Source organism: Thunnus maccoyii, chromosome 11 (genome assembly GCF_910596095.1).
Source record: "Thunnus maccoyii chromosome 11, fThuMac1.1, whole genome shotgun sequence".
Taxonomy (NCBI): Eukaryota; Metazoa; Chordata; class Actinopteri; order Scombriformes; family Scombridae; genus Thunnus; species Thunnus maccoyii.
In genome coordinates this window covers 11,062,440-11,081,399 of record NC_056543.1, presented here as the reverse complement: position 1 = coordinate 11,081,399, position 18,960 = coordinate 11,062,440, and the positions used below count along the sequence as shown (strand labels likewise).

The following is an 18,960-nucleotide window of genomic DNA, read 5'->3' as shown; positions in this document are numbered from 1 at the left end:
AACATGAAAGGCTCTTTGAAAGAATAATTTTCCTGTGTGACATTTACATCCTTGGCATTTGGAATAATGTAGTCAGCCAAGAGAGCTTATTTTGCTGTATTTGTCTGACCCCAGACAGAGAGGAAATATATTCTATATGGGCAGTGAAAGAAACAAACTTACTGTATGACCACAAGATTAAATGTTTAATTTTTATTACAATTAGAGAAAGATGGATGCCATTGGATGCCAATGATAGCATATAGCTCTTGCCTCTTTTATCAACATCAACAGGAAAGTAAGCAATCATTTGACTCCAAACAAATCACATGGAGGTACTGAGAAGCAGCCAATGGCACAGTATGAACTGGACAACTCCCTGGTGGGAAAATGCCTTTGCATGTTTGCTGATGCACATGCCCAGCATTTGGTGATGCTCTGCCAGACCTGCACTGCAGCCATCTTCAGTTCTTCAGTTTTTGGGTGGCTTTACACATTCAGTCTGGTCTTGAGCACATGAAACACATGCTGACTTAGACTGAGGCCATACTGACTTAGACAATCAAGATGTTCCACTGTTTGATTCTAAAATAAAATTCCTTGGTTGCCTTGTCTGTATGTTAAGGATAATTGTTTTTGCAATAGTTATTGTCCTACACTGTTCTCTCCACTTGCTGGCAGTGTTGGGCAAATTACTTGAAAAATGTACACAATTATCCATTATTAATCACTTAAAAGTGAAAAGTGACTTACATTATTTGACTAATTACTGAACAGCAGTAGCTAATTACTATCAGAGGGGAACCGTCAGGGCCCTCTAGGTCCTCAAAGAGGGCCTAAGATATTCTAAAAAATAATATTTAAGAAGCCCCTTTTGTCTTCCTATTAGATTTTTGTTGCCTCAGCAGTTGCTGGGAAGAAAATGCTATGTAGCTCTGTGATCGATGGTCTGGCTATAAGTTTACAGAGGGCTGAGCAATAGTAATTCAATGAGCGACTAATTTTAAAATGACAGTAAAATTGACCAATCATATCTTCCCTCTAAATGGGTGAGCTTTGTTATCGCTAACTTTATGACAAGATCTGCCTGCTGTGGGGGACACAAATCACAAGCTAGAGGGAAAAAAAATCTAATAAACTAGCTAGCTAGCCTGTTGGTTCACTTCACAGTTTAAGCTGCAAGTAACACTGCTGCTAGTGAGGAGGATATCGTTTCAAATGTATTATCCATGCCATTTTCAAGGTTAATGAAAAGTTGGAGTTAATCTGCAAAGAAAGACCTATGCTAGAACAAAAGCTTTTGAGAGGCATTTCAACTTCAGCAATTACAGGCAATATCCCTGGATGACAGGATCAACCAAGAAGCAAAAGCTTTACTGCTGGGACTGCTTGCTGTTTGGTGCAGAGCATGGGTCCTGGGTCACAGATGATTTTCTGATTTAGGAAGTTTATCTAAGTCAGCCCACCTCCATCAGAATGCTTCAAGTCATCTAAAAGCTACTATTCACCTTAAAACATTTGGTGGCACCAGGATAAAGCTCCAGCTGGATGAGCAACAACTCATTGCTCATTATGAGATGGTTGGGATGAACCGGGATATTTTGAAACATCTCATTAACTGTGTGGAGTTAGGTAAGCAGGAGTTGCCATTCCAAGGTCACGATGAAGGAGCAGGCTTGGCAAACAAGGAGGATTACCTGGAGTTGCTGGATTTATGACAGTGACCTGCACACTCACTTCACTACATCAACAGTATACAGTCGCACATCACTGATGATTCAGAATGACCTGATCAGCGCTGTTGCTAGTGTAATAACAGATAGCATGAAGGAGGAGGTGAGGAATGTAGCTGTTGAATGAGTCAGGTTGAATGAAACAACAGACATTGTAGTCCAGATGTCATATGTGCTTTGCTATGTCATTGAAGATGGGATGAAAGACCATTTTTTCAAGTATGATGATGTGACAGAGGACAGACGAGCACACGGCTGCTGGAGTTCTTGTGGGGTTGTGGCTGTGTTGACAAAGTGGTCGCTCAGTGTAATTGACAACCTTCTAACCCAGAATGCCAACCATTTTAGTGACCAAAAAAAGCTGGCGTTCCTGGCCCTTCTGGATCCACAACAGTTCAGGCTTTACAGTGATCATTTTCCTAATGCTGCCTTTTCAAGTTTGATGGAGAGTTATGGTGCATATTTTGACCAGTCCTGACTCTATATCGAACTCACCGTCATGTACTACATGTCTGACTTGGAAAGGTAAAAACTGAAAGAAAGCATGGCACAAGTGGACACTCTCACATGCCTCATCCTGACAATTTGTGTCCATTGCCTCTGTGGAGAGGTCATTCTCTGCACTGAAACACATAAAAACCTACTCAAAGAACACAACTTGGCAGCCCAAAAAAGAATTGCTGATGAAATTAAAAGCAAAGGATCAGTTGCATGACCCTGCCATCAACCACGTCATCCAAAAAGATAAGAGAATGGATTTCGTTCTCAAGTAATGCGATCATCAAAAGGTAAGTTATTTAAAATATAATAGGCTGCCGTGCCAACTGATTTTATTCTGGCCACAGCTACCACTGTTTTGTATATGTTAAGGTTTATTTGAAAACGGTCATTATGCAGAATTGCCGGTCAATCGGTAAATTTACCAACTCAGTGGTCATTATGCACATTTACCGTGTGGCTGTGGCTCAAGAGGTAGAGCAGGTCGTCCACTAATCGGAAGATCAGTGGTTCGATTCCTGGCTCCTCCACTCTGCATGTCGAAGTGTCCTTGGGCAAGATACTCAACCCCATATTGCTCCTGCTGTGCCATCAGTGTGTGAATGTGTGTGAATGGTTAGTTCTCTCTGAAGGACAGGTTGGGACATTGCATGGTAGCCCCTGTAGCCATTCAGCGAATGAATGTGTGTGTGAATGGGTGAATGTGGCTTGTAGTGTAAAAAGCACTTTGAGTGGTCGGAAGACTAGAAAGGCGCTATACAAGTACTGTCCATTTACCGTAAATGCACATAATGACCAACAAAGTTTCATGTAATTCTGTGTGTATACTCTATCATGACAGCGTGCACACAGTCAAGCCACCATTAGCAACAGATACTTCAGAACCATGGACAATGACCAGCAACACTGTGTCCCTGTACCGAGAGTGAACAGTGACACTGTTCATGGTTCTGAAGTGTTTGTCGCTAATAGTTGCTTGGCTGTGTGTGCTGTCATGATGTGTAGACTAACATGAAATTTTGTTGGTTTTGTGTGGTAGAAGGGGTGGCCGTCATGCATTTTGATCTGTATTCAACACAGTTCGAAATAGAAAACAAACATTGTGGTTTAAGCAGTGAGCCTACAGTTTGGCTGTTTGCTGACCATCAACAGCTAGCTTAGCCCAGGTGACTTCAAGTAGCAGCCAGTAGCTAGCCAGTGCTAATTAACACAGTTTATTGATAAAACAATTTTGGAGTTACAGGAAGGTGCATTCCTCTTCTTTTGGCAGATTTTAGCCACATTTGCCTATCTCAAGCCACCAAGCTAGCATGACCTAGATCAGTCTCTCCATTGAATGCAGAGACAAAATTAATCTAAATCCTCTCATTCAAAATCTAGGAAATCAGCCAATTTCCAAAATGTACTGTGATTACTGACTTTAACATTTTAATCTATACACTACTCAGTACTGAAAAAAGTATTACTATATAGCTTTAAGTACATTCTCACATACACATACAGTCTCACATCATTGATTTTTTGATATATATATACTGTAGGTTATTCTATTAACACTGAATAAATTACCTGTCAATCTTTCTGTCCTGATGTCAAAACCTTACATTTCCCCCCCTGTTGCATTAACTATTTAAATTATTTGCTATTGCATAATACATGGTATCACTCAAAATCTACCACCTCAGAAATGCAAATCAATATAATTTGCAACATGTTATATACTGTGTGCATTAACTGAATGCATAAGTAATTATAAAAGTAATGTGTACAGAGCTTATTGGACCCTCTGACATCTAATTTCCTGTGTGCAATAGCTTAGTATTTGCTGTAAATTATGCAGAGTATTCAATCAAATCTATTTGAAAGGCAGCGTAACTGTCGCCAATGTGCAGTGGAATGAAGCCAGGTGTTGGCATCCATGACATTCCTTCTCTACTGTATAATAAAGAATGAATACATCACTTCACAGAGAAGAATGAGCAGCCTTGGGACAATGTACTGTGGTAAAGCTGTACTATGAAACGCCATCCACAAAACTGCAAAAAGGCCAATCCATCATTATTTGGAAAACAACATAATTGGTCAATAGAGATACTTTTGTGACCAACCATTATGCAAATGTTTCAATCTAATTGTTCTGGGGCCAGCTTCAAATGAATAATACATACAGTATATTGTAGTCAGAAAGGCTAAAACTAATATTCACTGAGAGGAATGATCTCATTAAGAGTATAATATACAGTGTTGCATTTAATGCTGGCATCCTTTCATTATAGACATAAATACACAATTGCTATGATGTCATCTAACTTAATATCATTAGTACAATGAGATTCTGATGAATAGGTTCGCCTGAACACATTTTCATCATGTCATCATGTTATAATAGTAAATTCACACAGTCATTACACTGCAAATTCAGAATCCACACACCATATTTGGTGTTGATGGCTCTTTAACACTTTGGATACTAAATGTTCAACAGGCACATAACATACAGACCCTGACTTGATACGATATGATAGGATTGATATGATTTTGCCTTAGAACCCCCTTGCAGGAAGATTTGTAGTGATGGTTAAAGGATAGGTCTTGCTTTGTATTAAAATCCTCTGCTGCGGCTCAGCAAGGAAAGACGCAAGCGCAAAGAAGGAATTTTGTACTAAAAAGACTGTAACTTTGCAAGACAGCCATTTTACTTGTTACGAACACATTGCATAAGCCTAATATTAGCTTACACATCTAGCACACATGGAGCAACATTAGCATTCATAACCATAACCTAACCCTCCTGAGGGAAATATCTGGCTCTTTAGCTGCTTAATGCTCCACTATGTTCACCAGCTAGTTGCTAACTTTGTCTGTCATTTAGTGCTAAAACACTGCATGCAGCTTTGGGGAACCATATAGCCCGGTCATCATTCTCTGTGGGTCTGTCACTGTGATCCCTTCTACCCAATAATAATATAATAAAGTAATTTCTCTGCCTTAACCTAGCCCTGAATGTCACCACCAACAGCAGCGCCAAGTCAGAAAATTCTTTATTGTAGAAAAATGTTTTGTGATTTTTCTGGCAAAAAGTTTCTGGACATTCCACTGTGGAAGACGATAGGTTTTACACCCACTTACATTAAATTGTTCCTAAAAATTGGTATGTCACTGTGCCATTTAGTTTCCCCTTCAGTTTCCTTATCTTTGAACACATTGCCAAGCATATAATAAATGTGTGATTAGCGGTCCAAAACGAGAAGGGCAGGACGTGTCTGATAAGCCAGAGAAAAGAATGTCTGAAAACCTGAAGGGTAAAATCTTTTTGGTTTTCTAAGACAAACCAAGGAAGAACCATACAATATCTTTTTTTCTAACCATCTTGTTAAAGGACACAGCATAAAAGATAAGTAATACAACTCAATATTAGGTACTCCTGAGCCCCCTGACTTTTTATCTTGTTGCAGTATTGTATTTTTTATTCTTGGTTTCTGACCATTCCAATAAAAACCTCAAACCTTGTCCTTTTACCTTACTCCAAAAAACCTTTATTGAAGGTAGGTGAAGCATACTAATGTAAAAATGTACTCGTAGGAAAGTATTAATTATCACAATACATTGCTAGCTATGCATGATGTTGACTTTGTACATTGATCTAGATCTTTTATTCTTATTTTAAATAGCTTTCTATAGATTTTGGTGATAGTGTCATTTCTGGAAGAATATTATTGGGTCATATTCTAAGGCAATGACAAATAATACACAATGACAAGAGTAAATAGGCTATCTTTATACTTTTCTAATAGTATTCATTCTGTAATATTTTTTGATTAATCAAAGTGGTAATATACAAGCTGTGTTTTTTTAATTATCATGATCATAATTATCTTTTAAGACTTACGATTTGGCCACGTCTTCAATCAAAGCAGGAAAGGGAGCAATTCAGAATGTGGTTTGAATTGTGAGGACATTATAACCTAACCATATGTCTTTCAAATAAAATTGACGAGCTCTTATATGCCTTGGCCTTGGATTACTCCATTAAATTATAATAGTTTTAGTGAACTTTAACATTATTTATATTTCGCACTATGCAATGGGTTTTCAGGCCCCAAATTGATGTCCTGGCCTATATAGTAAATCAATTGATCATAAGCGAGTAAATAAGTCATTTTTTTGGCTGGAAGGCATCTTTAATGAGGACCATGGTTAGAGTATAATACACACAGTGAGTGGGAGGGCATGCATTTTTCTCTAAATATCCTCTGGCACTAACCCAAGTCCCTTGAAATAATCATTGGACTATGACCACTATTTACAGAGTAGCCATAAGAGAAGGCATTAGCTCATTCCTTTCACTATCTATTAGGCTAGCCATTATTCATGATTAATAAATAAATAAATAAAGGCCAGTGTCACTGATTCATGCTCATTGAGAATCAAGTCCGAGCTATGAGATGAACAGCACTCATCATAGTGATCTTACGGGCTATTATTCTCATTGGGTGTCATGGTAAGTATGTGTCACTATGTTTGCTCTGAATTAAAGCTCATAACGATGTGATTCTTTGTTCTCTGCTGCAGCAGCAGGGAGATAATGTAGACTTAAGTACTTCAGTGTCACACTGGCTTCATGACAGCAAGCATGTCAAGTTTATAAAATATGCTCTTTCCATTGGTTCTTCAGGTGACAAGCTGAGGCGCTGTCCTTTACAATACTCGTACTAGGAGGGAATACAAAAAGGAAAGTGTGTCAGTGCAGCTTAACTGTTGAGATGGGGGCTGTGAGAGCAAAGACAAAGCAGTAATGTGCTCCTCCCAGTGCATCACTACTGACACGGATGAGACATGGTGCGGGTACAAAATTGTCACCAGGCAACGAAATTCATTCTCACATTAATGGTTTCTCCTAGAGTTAGACAAATGCTCAAACATATGAAAACATGTTAAATTGCAGAAACAGGGGCAACGCAGCAAGCAGGGGAGTGAATGTGAGCAAATTATATTTTAAGGGCAAACAGGTGACTTCTCTTTGATAAAACTATCACATTTTGACAGAAGAGACTGTCTTAATCATGCAGACTTAAAAGCACACACTGCTTTCACAGGAATGAATGTTTCCAAGCACACAAACATACAAATACACACACACACACACATACACACACACACAATATTTGTTGTGTCTGTTCCCCGCCTACTGACACTACTGGTAAAACAGATGGCACAAGCCAGAGGAAGTGTACATAAGTTATGTTCCAAATGTCGACGGGGAGAGGGAGAGAAATAGCAAATTAAAAAGTCTTATTTCAAAGCCTGCTGCAAAAAAACAGCAGATTACGATGTCTAAGATACACGTGGCAGGTTAAATACACTGATAGCAAAGGACAATGTGCTGCATTTGATCTCAAATCAAATGAAGGTGTCAGGTGCTGGGAGCTGAGAAACCAGACATGATATCAAATTTACATAACCTGTGGGCTTTCTAATATCTTGGGCAGATCATACAGATTTAATGGGTTCATATAGACATTCATAGAGTCTGGATCTTTCAGTGCATAATTCTCATAATATGCAGAGGTGATATGGGCATGGAAACTGGCTTCATTTGTAGTAATGACAAGTTTGTGGGGGTTTTTTGTTACGTTTTTTGATGAGTCAACAGAAGGGTTATACCTCAGTAGGGAAGGAGAGATGGAGAGGAAGGAAAATAAACGTTACATAATGCAAAAGGCCCTGTCCTTCAGCTCAATAACAAGGTGCTACGCTACATTACCCCCTAAACCTCCATCCTACTGGCGCCAATTCTCTTGGGAACTAGATACATTTGTGATGCCTTTATTTCAATATGGGACTTGCCAGATAAAATACCCTGCAGGATGTTGATCGGCAGCTTGAAATACACTGACTACAGTTATTGTAGCTTCACCACAGACAGGACCAAATATTTTGCACTTCTAAGCTGCATTTCCACAGGGGCTTTGCCAGCTACTTCCAGATTTTTACATAGCAATATAAGTTTAACATCTAAGAAATGTACCTGTTGATCAGAATCAAGTATATTGGTCAAATATAGTCATATGATTCCATCTTATTGTCAGAGGATTTCACTGTACAGTGCTAAAACAACATACAAACCCCCCAAAACATAAAGGTGTTACAGGCAAAATAGTCCTGAACGATATGAACTAAAATCTCAATCAAAATTAACTGTCACATTTACTTCAGTGATGTCAGCTGCAGCTTTGATGATTACTATAAACTGCGTGATTACTGTATGATACCTCCTTTGTCATGTTGCCAACCCAACTACCAAAAAAGAGGACTCCGCTGTTTTTCATATGTTCTCTGCTACATGATGAACTTTTCTGTATTTGGACATCACTCCTGGAGTTGGGGGTGTTCCCCAGCGATAAAGCTGAGCTACTGACACACGCAAAGTGCTCCCAAGAAACTCCATAACCTGTTGTTCCTCTTCTCCTTTCCACAAAGTTAGGTTGTAAAAAATAGGCAATAAATGAAAAGTGCAAAGCAATAATTGCCTTTGAAGTTCTTCCCTACACGTTACACACTGTGCTGTCTCTGTGTTATGGGTATATAAATAGGTAAAGGACTGTCTGCAATTAGGTGAGGAATAAAAGCTTAGCTCAGTAGTCAGCGCAGTTGTCTATGATCTGGGAGACTCCAGTTCAAGACCCAGTGTGGGGACCTCCTTCGTAAGGTAGTTTATTCATGAACACTTTAATTTTCTAAAATTAAAAGCGTAATAAAAACAAAAACAGGATTTTTAAGCCTCTTTCTACTTTTATTCGAATACAAATACAAATAATTTTGCTGCCTCAACAAATACAGATACAAATACAAATACTGGGCCCTCTGTAATAAATAAAGCAAGGGAAGTACATTTAAAATAGGCCCTGGAGGGCGGGAGTGGATGAACCCAGTAAAGCAAACACTACTGCAAAGAGGCAGGGATCATTTCATTGGTCAACACTACACCTGGCATTCTATTGGTTGGGGAATTTGACAGGGTTTTTGCACAAAAAATCCGAGAGCAGAGCAGAAATCTGAGAGCAGATGTTTCATGAGTGTACAGAAGCAGCCTGAGTGCAAGGAGAAGGGCTGAAGCTGGAGCAGGAAATCTGTGCAAGCAACAATATATCTGAGTGAGCAGAAGCAGAGGAAATCTAAGCACAAGCAGGAGCTATTTGAGTGTGAGGGAAGGGTTTAAGGGAAAGCATTACAAAATCTGAACGTGAAATCAATAAATCATGCTCTCAAATTGAAAGACCACGCTCTTGAATAAAGATAGGAAAAAAGTCCCATATAAACGCTCCAGAGTGGAAATCGACCAAATCTTGAATAAAATGTAATCCTGGCACTAATGTTATAAAGATACATGTAGTATGGATCAAGTTTCAAGACAAAAAAGTAGAGAGTAATACTGTTAAACATTTGAGCAGAAAAACTAAAACTGAATACATGAAGCCAACATGCTTACAAACTACACTCATGACATGACAGACAAGTAGATACATAAAAGATGCAAAAATGCCATTAGTATTTACGTGGCATGATCTGTACAAGATGTCAGTTACTAAAATATACTCAGTAACATAACTCACTGCATCCTTGTGTTACATCATGGAAGAGTTTTCCTTTCTGTTATTACTGTTTTTCTTATCATACTGCTTGTTTCCAAGGTCTCTGTAGGATACCAATGAGCTCAGTAAAAAAGAATCTTTGGACTTTAGAGGAAGGCATGGGGAGACATGCCCTCCCCTGTCGACGAAGGGGAATAAGAAGAAGAACCCCAGAGAGAGCTGTCTTTGAACAGTTCTCCTCCCCCGTGCCTTGAGGACACTGAGATCAACATTAGTGTTGATTGGGTCGAGCCAAGCCACAGCCTTGAAACACAGCTTCTGTGACCATGTTTTTGAAGTCAGCCGCTGACCCCTTTTATTGTCTTTTCCTCTGGGAGTGACAATTCAATCAGAGGATTCAGTGGTCTACATGTCCACCAGATTCACAAAGCTCCTCATGGCAGCACTACTGAGACAAGGCAAAAGTCCATGAAATCCTTTCCTGAAGGATTTATGAAGGATTTAAGTTCTAAGACACTGTTTGTGATCGTGTAGCATAAATACAGAGGGAGAGCTGCATGCTGACAACCATTAGCACTGATAGTTTTAATAAAATTAAAGTAGAAAATAAATTTACAGAAAGTGAATTATGACTGTCCCACTTTATGTCAAATGCACAGCAAAACAGCATATCTGTATGCCCACAGAATGCCTTGACATTTAGACTTCCTTGTATGATGCAACTAAAAATGTGATTATTCTACTCTAGGTATCTTTCATCTTTTACTGTCACCACACAGATGCTGTGTTGCCCCCATAACACAGCAAAGGTTTGACTCTTTATTGCACGGATAGTGCTTGCTTGAACTAATTGGAGAATTGCCATTTTGCTGGGTTATCTTCAGCCGTTCCTGAAGGCAGGCTGTTTTTTCCGACTCCCTGAATACCTGTCATCAGCTGTCCAGTCCCAAGAGGCCAGTGGCTGAGCGGATAAAACAGTGCCGCCTTCCAGTCTCTAGGTATTGCAATCCACGGCCACTTTCCCTTCCCTCCTCCCTACATACCCTGAAGATGCAGTGAGTACATCTCCCCGACCAAGGCAGAGTGGGGAGAAGAGAGGCCATCAGTGGCACCAACATTTTTATATTTTCTAGACAGGTGTGTAACGTATTACCTCGCCTTTTTCTTAAGATAATAAATCAGGGTTTTCCCTGCTTATCTAACTCAAAGGTGGGGCCGTCTTGGTATTACTGGCCGCCACCTTTGTTGAAAATTCTGGCATGTGATGTTGACGGAATGAAAAGGGCGGAACTGAACTGCGAGGGCAGTGCAGCACCTGGACAGTCTACAGCAAGCTCATGCTAGAGTTATCTTGTAATTCATCTTCAAAAACGGCAGCGGTTGCGAGCATGTTTTGATTTAATGACTCAATAATTACCTTTGTGAGACAGACGTGAAGTATATTGTGAACTATCTAGGCCATCACTCAGACACTAACGTTAGCGGAGCGGAGCAGCAAACACTAGCAGTAACAAACGAGACTGGCTGACTAACACACACTGCAGCATAAACAACTCAAACCACCTCTGAGATGAAGAAAATAACTCAGTGCTCAGTCTGTTTCACGTCAAAAACCCTGCAGCCGCTCAGCATCTTGAACAGCGATGACTTTCCCCGGAGCTAACAGTGCAGCAGAGAGGCTGCTCTCCATAGCTGGAGACATGACGTTAATAACAACACAGAGGAGCACTCCACCTCCCCCTCAGTTTGTTATTCTCATACAGACAGGAGACTGTACAATGCGTTCAAATTAATTAATTCATTAATTAATGTAGTTCACTTTTTAAAATATAAAAAGGCTGAAAGAAGAATTGGTTTTGAATCAAAAATCGATTCTGAATCTAATCAGCACCCAAGTATCGTGATAGTATCGAATCGGGAGATAAGCATATCATCCCAGGCCTACAAAATAAACACTGTCATTTGTCACAATTTTCATTTTTCATCTTTTTGTTCCGTTTTTGTATAAAATTTAAATCTTTTTTCAATTATGTGCATGACACTCTAAAGGTGCGCGCACAAACTGTGTACGCCGCACCACGCACGTTCTCCAGCCTTTGCCACCTTTGTCTCAAAAAAATCCAGGGGAAACTCTGTAAATTCCTCTGTACGATACATTTACCAAAATACTCACAGTTAAATGAACGCACTGATGGCTTCACACCATATTGAATATCTTGTGCTTTTTTTTGTAATCCTTTCTGGCTTTCCTTTTTTTTCACAGGTTATGGCAGCCCTTGCTATCATTTAAGCAGGCAGGATACATTCCAATCCTGTCTTCTGCAGGGCAAAGCTGATCTAATTCCCTTTTCTATCAATACATAATCCATGATAATGAGCTGTGCCGAATTCCTTAGATGAATATGCAAGGTCTTCGTTCTTCAGGCATTGTAAATAAACATTAATCGAAGTGATAATTAATTGCCTTCTGGAGATTATACGACTTGGCCCACAGCAACCATGTAGAGGTTATATTATATCTATTATATTAAAACATCTTTCACAAAGGAAAAGCGGAAGACTATAGGTGACAGGGAAGCCAGAGATCAGAGAAGATATCAAAAATCTGATGGGAATGGGAACAGTTAACAGGACCCCCGAGTTGTTTTATTTTATTTTATGAATATATTCATGTTTTGCTAAACCTACAGAGAGCCAATCTGAGGTGTAAAAGAGCAAATGCTCCTCCAAACACAAAAATCTTCCGGCACACAAGCATGTGGGATAACTACAACAAGGCAGTTTACAAGAGTAGCACAAGATCATCATAGCTGAGCTGATACTGTAGCAACCAGCAAACCCTACAGCAACTTACTTTATCTTTCGACAAAGCTTTCAAGGGAAAATACACAACAGTTATTGGACAATATCTACTTTTGCTTTTTTCTGGACTATCCATCCCTCCATCTGTTTTCAAAACCTCCTGACTGCAATATAGGGTCACAGGGCTCGGGGTTATGTTGCCTTATCTTAGAACTCACTGAGGCCTGAAAAACACCCTCAACAAGTCACCAGTCTATTGCATTAGAGAACATGCAAGCAGCTGTGAACAGCCGGTGACTGTAATTATATAATTTTGACATAAGCAGTGAGACCTCCATCTCTTTCTACAACAAGCATTCCCAACCACCTACTTGATATATGACCTCTTGCACACTAGGGCATTAATAATTATTACACACAGTGGTCAATTTATGCACAGATGTCACTGCCAAAACTATAAAGCCCTAATTATACCCAATAACTCATACTGATGAGAAGCCTAGACTGAATTTTAATAATTTGATTTTCTTGATTTTTTTTTTAAAAATTTTTGTGGGGGGGTGGGGGTGTAATAGATTGTGTGATAGTCTCATCATGATTTAGAAAGCCTAATTCAACTCATAATAACATAGAATTGCTGCTCTTTTTATCCATTAAAGGAAATCTATAACCCAGAGGTGTGTAAATAATAATACCAGAGAGCATGCATGCCACAACCAAGTCTGATGTGAAGGACTAATGAAGGTTTACATGACTGCAGCTGAATCTGACGAGTAGATTCTTCACAACATAATACAGCACATCCACTTGTTCACACAATAATACAGCACTTCCAGTAATACCACATTTTCAACTAGGCTGACATTCTTCTAAAATTATTAGCTATGTTTGTGCTGTCCTTCCCTTGAGAGTAAGTGCAGTGGTAGTCAAATTGTGCCCTGTTGGATAAATAGCTGATCTCTAGAATGTGCACTACACCATTAGCAACATGCACTTAGCAGTAAAAAAGCTTGAAATGCTAGTTCAGGGAAGTGTTAGACTTTTTACAGGTATGAATCAGTTTCCTGCAGTCAGCTTGGCATTATAGCATATGCATAGTGTCTGTCTGGCACTGAGAGTTAATTACATTAATGCATGCAAAAAGAGAATAAGCGGCTTAATCATCTAGTGCAAACTATTATAGTTGTATTGATTAGTCTATTAATTGATTATTTTCCAACTATTAAATTCATCAGCAACTATTTTTATAATTAATTCATCATTTTGAGTAATATTTTAAGAAAAATGTCCAAATTCTCTGTTTTCAGCTTTTAAAATGTGAATATTTTCTGGTTTCTTTAGTCTTCTGCGATTGTAAACTGAATATCTTTGGGTTATGGACTGTTGGTCGCAACCAAATGAGACATTTGAGGACGTCATCTTGGGATTATGAAAACAGTGACCAATATTTTTCACTATTTTCTGGCATTTTATAGACCAAACTACTAATTTATTAATTGAGAAAATAATCATCAGATTAAACAATAATGAAAATAATTGTGAGTTGCAGCCCTATACACCATCATGCCATTGCCTGTATTGATAAAACAGACATTAAAGCGATGTTAAACAAAGTGCTGAATTGCATTTTGCAATCTTCAAAACAATGTGCAGTTTCCATAATGGTCATGGTTTAAAAAAAAAATCAATAGGGACTTGGTAAAGTGATATTTCATGATAAAACTCTTAAACACATATGTACATGTAGGCTTGAGAGATGGCAAATATAAGTTCATGCCAACATGGAGAGCAGCAGCTGTGGTCAACCTAAATTTATGCCGGTCACTGTGTACTACAATGCTGACAAACTGGAAAATATATATTTTCATACCACTCCTGCAGCATAGTCCTCTTCTTTGCTGTCCACCTGGATGCCATGTCCAGACACTCATAATTTCACTAAGACATTGTTAAATACCCTGCTTCTGTTTGTAGACTACTTCTAAGGCATGCAACTACAAACAAGATGTGAGGGAGCTTCATGTCTTCAAAATGACCACAGCAGCTGTTTTCTGTGATGGAGGAAACCACAGACTTCTAACACCTTTCAAGCTTACAGGGGGAGTGTTTGATCCTAAAAAGAATACCTTTTGGGTGGAATATCACTTAATGCATGTTAACACACGGCCTACATAAAAGTGTTGTGGCACCTCATTTGTTTTACATTAGTGAGGAATGGATGGAATGAGTGACTTACACATTTCGTCAGTTTCATCTGATGCATCGGGGCAGTCGGGTTCACCATCACAGAGCCAGGCCTCAGGGACGCAGGTTTCCTGGTCGTGACAGTGAAACTCCCCTACGTCACACAAGATGGTTTCTGGATGTAACGAGGAAGGGGTGGAGAAGGAGACAGAAGAGATGCAGCATGAGGTGATGGAAGTGAACAAGTGGATCACATGTTTCACCAGAAAACATGAGCTCATGAGCATGAGTGCGAGTGGAGAGGAAGTGGCTTACACTTGGGCTTTCTTTACAAGTACATACAGTTAATGGATCTTGTGAAGAGGCATTGATGCAAGCAAATTATCATTATATCATCATCAATGGAAGTATAAAGCTGAATGGAACAGGGATAAAGCCAAGGTTTTTCAAGAAGCTGCAGCTCCTTATATCTGCTAATGTGTTGGCAAAAATGTGCAATGGCTGATAATCAATAGAGTATGTCCTTTTGTCAGAAGTATATTTCTCAGAACAGGAGGCCATGCATTTTCTCTCCAGAAGATTAAAATGCTACCAAAAGAAGCAGGCACAGACGTTGCCCGGGCATTGTGATTTTGACAGCTACTCTCCTTTAACAAAGACATGATGTCCTTTGCGCCTTGGCAAACTATTAAAAAGCAGTTTGGCAAGTTTGTTCTTATCTTTTCGCCTCCCTGGTGCTGTGCTTTCATTTCATGGTGGGATGGGGGGGAGTTCAGTGAAAGCACAGTCAACTAAAAAGTCATCATAGCCTTTCAATATAGCAAGCATCCGTCAAAGTGTTGACATGTTTCCTGCCAGTTGCTGTCAGAGACTCAACTCGATCATACTGCAGAATGACACAAGCTTTTGCTAAAGATTTGACACCACAATGTGACCTGCCGCAGCTTCTCCTCAGTGCTGAGCAAAAACGGTAATTTGTTTCTAAGCTTAACCCACAGACAATCAGACAGATTGTTCTCTTTCTGTCTCCATCTTTTTTTCCCAGTGTGTTCCTAACCCATTAGTGGTGGGAGTGGAGCAAGTGGGAGATCAGGTCTGCAGCGTTTGAACAGTGGGAGTGATAATTCAACGCACTGCTGCTCCCTGCCCAGGCACCCTCCAGCAAATTCACTACCCGGGGACAAATCTGAAAAGGTCAAACATCTCATCCATTCTACCTCTTCTATTCCCACTGATGCAATATATCTGAAATCTTACCATTTAAATCAAGGTCTCTTTTGAAATATTCAAAGCCTTTTTTTTTTACATTTTAAAAGAGGACATTCTTCAAATTGCACACTGAAGCTATCAAACCTTAAAACGGGAGAAAAATGCATGTCATGCTGAGCAGGAAAAAAGGCATCTCAAGATAACCTATTGCATGAGTAATCAGTTCATGATCATTATTTTGCCTCTAAACAGTGGAATAGCACCAACATATCTTGCCAGATATTTCTCAAAACACTGCTAACTTTATAATAACACCCAGCATTTTCATGCTAAGCCAAGATACTTGGCTTCAGTCAAACATGCTTCTTTTAATCATCACCAAGCAACACAATATTGTGATCTTCAGCAAATATGCTGTCAACCTTGATGCATAGTGATTATCACTGTGTTAAATATTGAACAGCACTGGCCTTTAATAATGATGGGTTGTGCATGTTTTGACTGTTTAGTGGTAAAATGCACTTAGGATCACAAATTATTGTGACATTAATTAACAGCCCAGAACTAATTATTTCACATTTAATTTTATGTCAGAAACAAGTAGTCCAGTCTAAACACTGGCACTTTTTAAATACACCTGTACTACTTACAGCAGAATTAATGAACTGTATATGAGCTAAGTATGTTGACATTTCCACTCAGTACATAGCAAGGCATCAGTAAATACATTCTGGGCTTGAGGATAGAATAGGCATGTTCAGTTTGCTGAAGACTCTAAAGGGATGTCTCCTTTAAAGCTGAATTGATTACCATTGAAAAGCAGAGGATTGGAGACAGAAGGGCCACTTCCTCAGCCAGTGATGGAAGCCATGAAAGGAACTGCCCCTGGACCTTGGAGCAGCCCAGTTACCTATTGATGTTCTACCTTCTTTCATCTTCACCTTGAAAGCTGAGGGGCCAAATATGAGTCAACTAAATGACCTCTTATGTCAATTCATCTTTCCTCTCTCCACACAGCATCACCTTGACATCACCCGGGGGGTGGGGGTTATAGTGCCACTCTGTTGTTCTTTTGTTCCTCTTCCAAAAACCACTGCATTTGCATAGGAAAGATACATAAAGGTGCGGTATTACACAGTATTATGTATTTTGCTGGTAATTCTATCTAAACAACAAACAAGAGTCGACGGCAGGAATAGCAAACAAACAAAACAAAAAAGGTAGCAGACACCTTGAGTGAGTGAAGAAAGCCAAACTGGTCCCATTAACATAACAGTGGGAAACACACAGTGGCACTCAGCCGGGCATATTATCACGAGCTTCATTTCTGTCACCCAACAGCCACCACTGGCACAATATTGTGGCTCATTAAAGCCATTGAGCCTTTGAAATGTGCCAGATTTTCAGAGGAACAAAGAGTTATTTGGAGGCAGGAAGACAGTGAAGACGGCTTGCGAACCCTCTGAAGGAAAACCAGCCAGCACGCCTTGCAGCAGCATATATTTTGATCAAGTTTTGTTGCTTGAGATGAGGTATGAATTTCAGAGTGTTGACCCAATTACTCAACAAATCTAGTGTACTGCAACATGAACACTTAGATAGCACAACAAATCTCTTGATCCTGCATTTTGCAATATCATCCATTTTCCTATGTGCTCAGTCCTATTAAACTCTTTATTACATGAGAGCTTAGGTCTTCATTTATCTTTCTAAACAATATTTTATTCCAGTGAGGTAAGCTACAAACCACTAAGGCATTACAATCCCCTGAATTGCATCAGACACACAGTTCACAATATGGTACACTGGATAAGTCGTAAGCCACAGGCCTATTCAAACACAGCCTGTGTTATAAAAGAAACAGTGCTGCACACAGCTCAAAGTGGTGAATTACACATCAGCTATGTTGCACAGCTGAAAAAAAGCAGATCTGAGAATACTCCTCAGTCAGGTATATCTTACAGTTGCAGGTTGAGAAGAAAGAAGCTATTTGCAGCACATGGAAATTGCTCAGCTCTACATTGAAAGCTGAGTGTGAGCTTGACAGAGCAGTGATAGTCCATTAGATATATATTGCATTCAGGTCAGAGGTCACCCAACAACTGGAGTGTAGGAAAAGATAAAACATGACGATGTGCAGGCATATATGTACATATACACTTACTTACACTTATACATGCACAAAAATATGTGTCTTAAAGTTAAACTGAAATTACATTTAGTGATCCCTTTTTGCTGTCAAAATAATGAGGGTTTTTTTAAATTGTCAATAGCTTTTTTATCATTAAAAGGAAGAAAAAAAAGATCTTTGGGGAGATGTCAGAAATACTCCTTTTCCTCTCAGTGGCTGGAGGACGGTGTCAGTGTCTGTCAGTGTTTGTGTTTGACTGACAGCAGCTGGCAGGCTGAGCCCCTGCAGGGGAACTAGACACACAAACTTGTGCTGTAGCTTACAAGACTTCAAGTAACTCTTATTTTTATTATCCATCAAGCTGATGATTATTTTCTTGATTCATAGATTATTTGTTTGGTCAATGAAACATCAGAAACATCTTTCATAGTGTCCTGGATTCCACGTTGTCATCAAATGTCTTAAAAAATGACACAATCAATTATCAGGATAGTTTTCGATTAATTTTCTGTTGATCGACTAATTGATTAATCAACTAGCTCAATTTACAAGCCATGGAGAGACAGTGTTTTTTTAGCATTGGTACTGAAGAGTAAGGACCACACCAGTATCTAAACCAAAGTAGCATTAGCAGGTAAGTTTATCTGCTGTTTAGTGTGCTCCAGCTGAACAGCTAATTAGCTATCTAGCCTGCAACTGGCAAAGGGCAAGACTTGTTCTTTTCTTCTTTTTTTATATTTATATTTCTATACTAATTTGAACAACAAATACATAACCCCGCTTGTTTCTAATCGACACAATGAGGAAAGCTGCAAAATGTTCACTGACGTTC

General features: G+C 39.3%; 1 protein-coding gene across 1 annotated transcript in view; it reads right to left on the bottom strand.

Annotated features, from left to right (window-relative positions):
- The window catches only part of lrp1bb (low density lipoprotein receptor-related protein 1Bb), a 281,139-nt gene that overhangs the window by 185,651 nt on the left and 76,528 nt on the right, over positions 1-18,960 (bottom strand). The window contains exon 2 of the mRNA XM_042426612.1: positions 14,841-14,963. Within this exon, the coding sequence (XP_042282546.1) occupies positions 14,841-14,963 (123 nt within the window). The remainder of the gene's footprint in view (positions 1-14,840; positions 14,964-18,960) is intronic.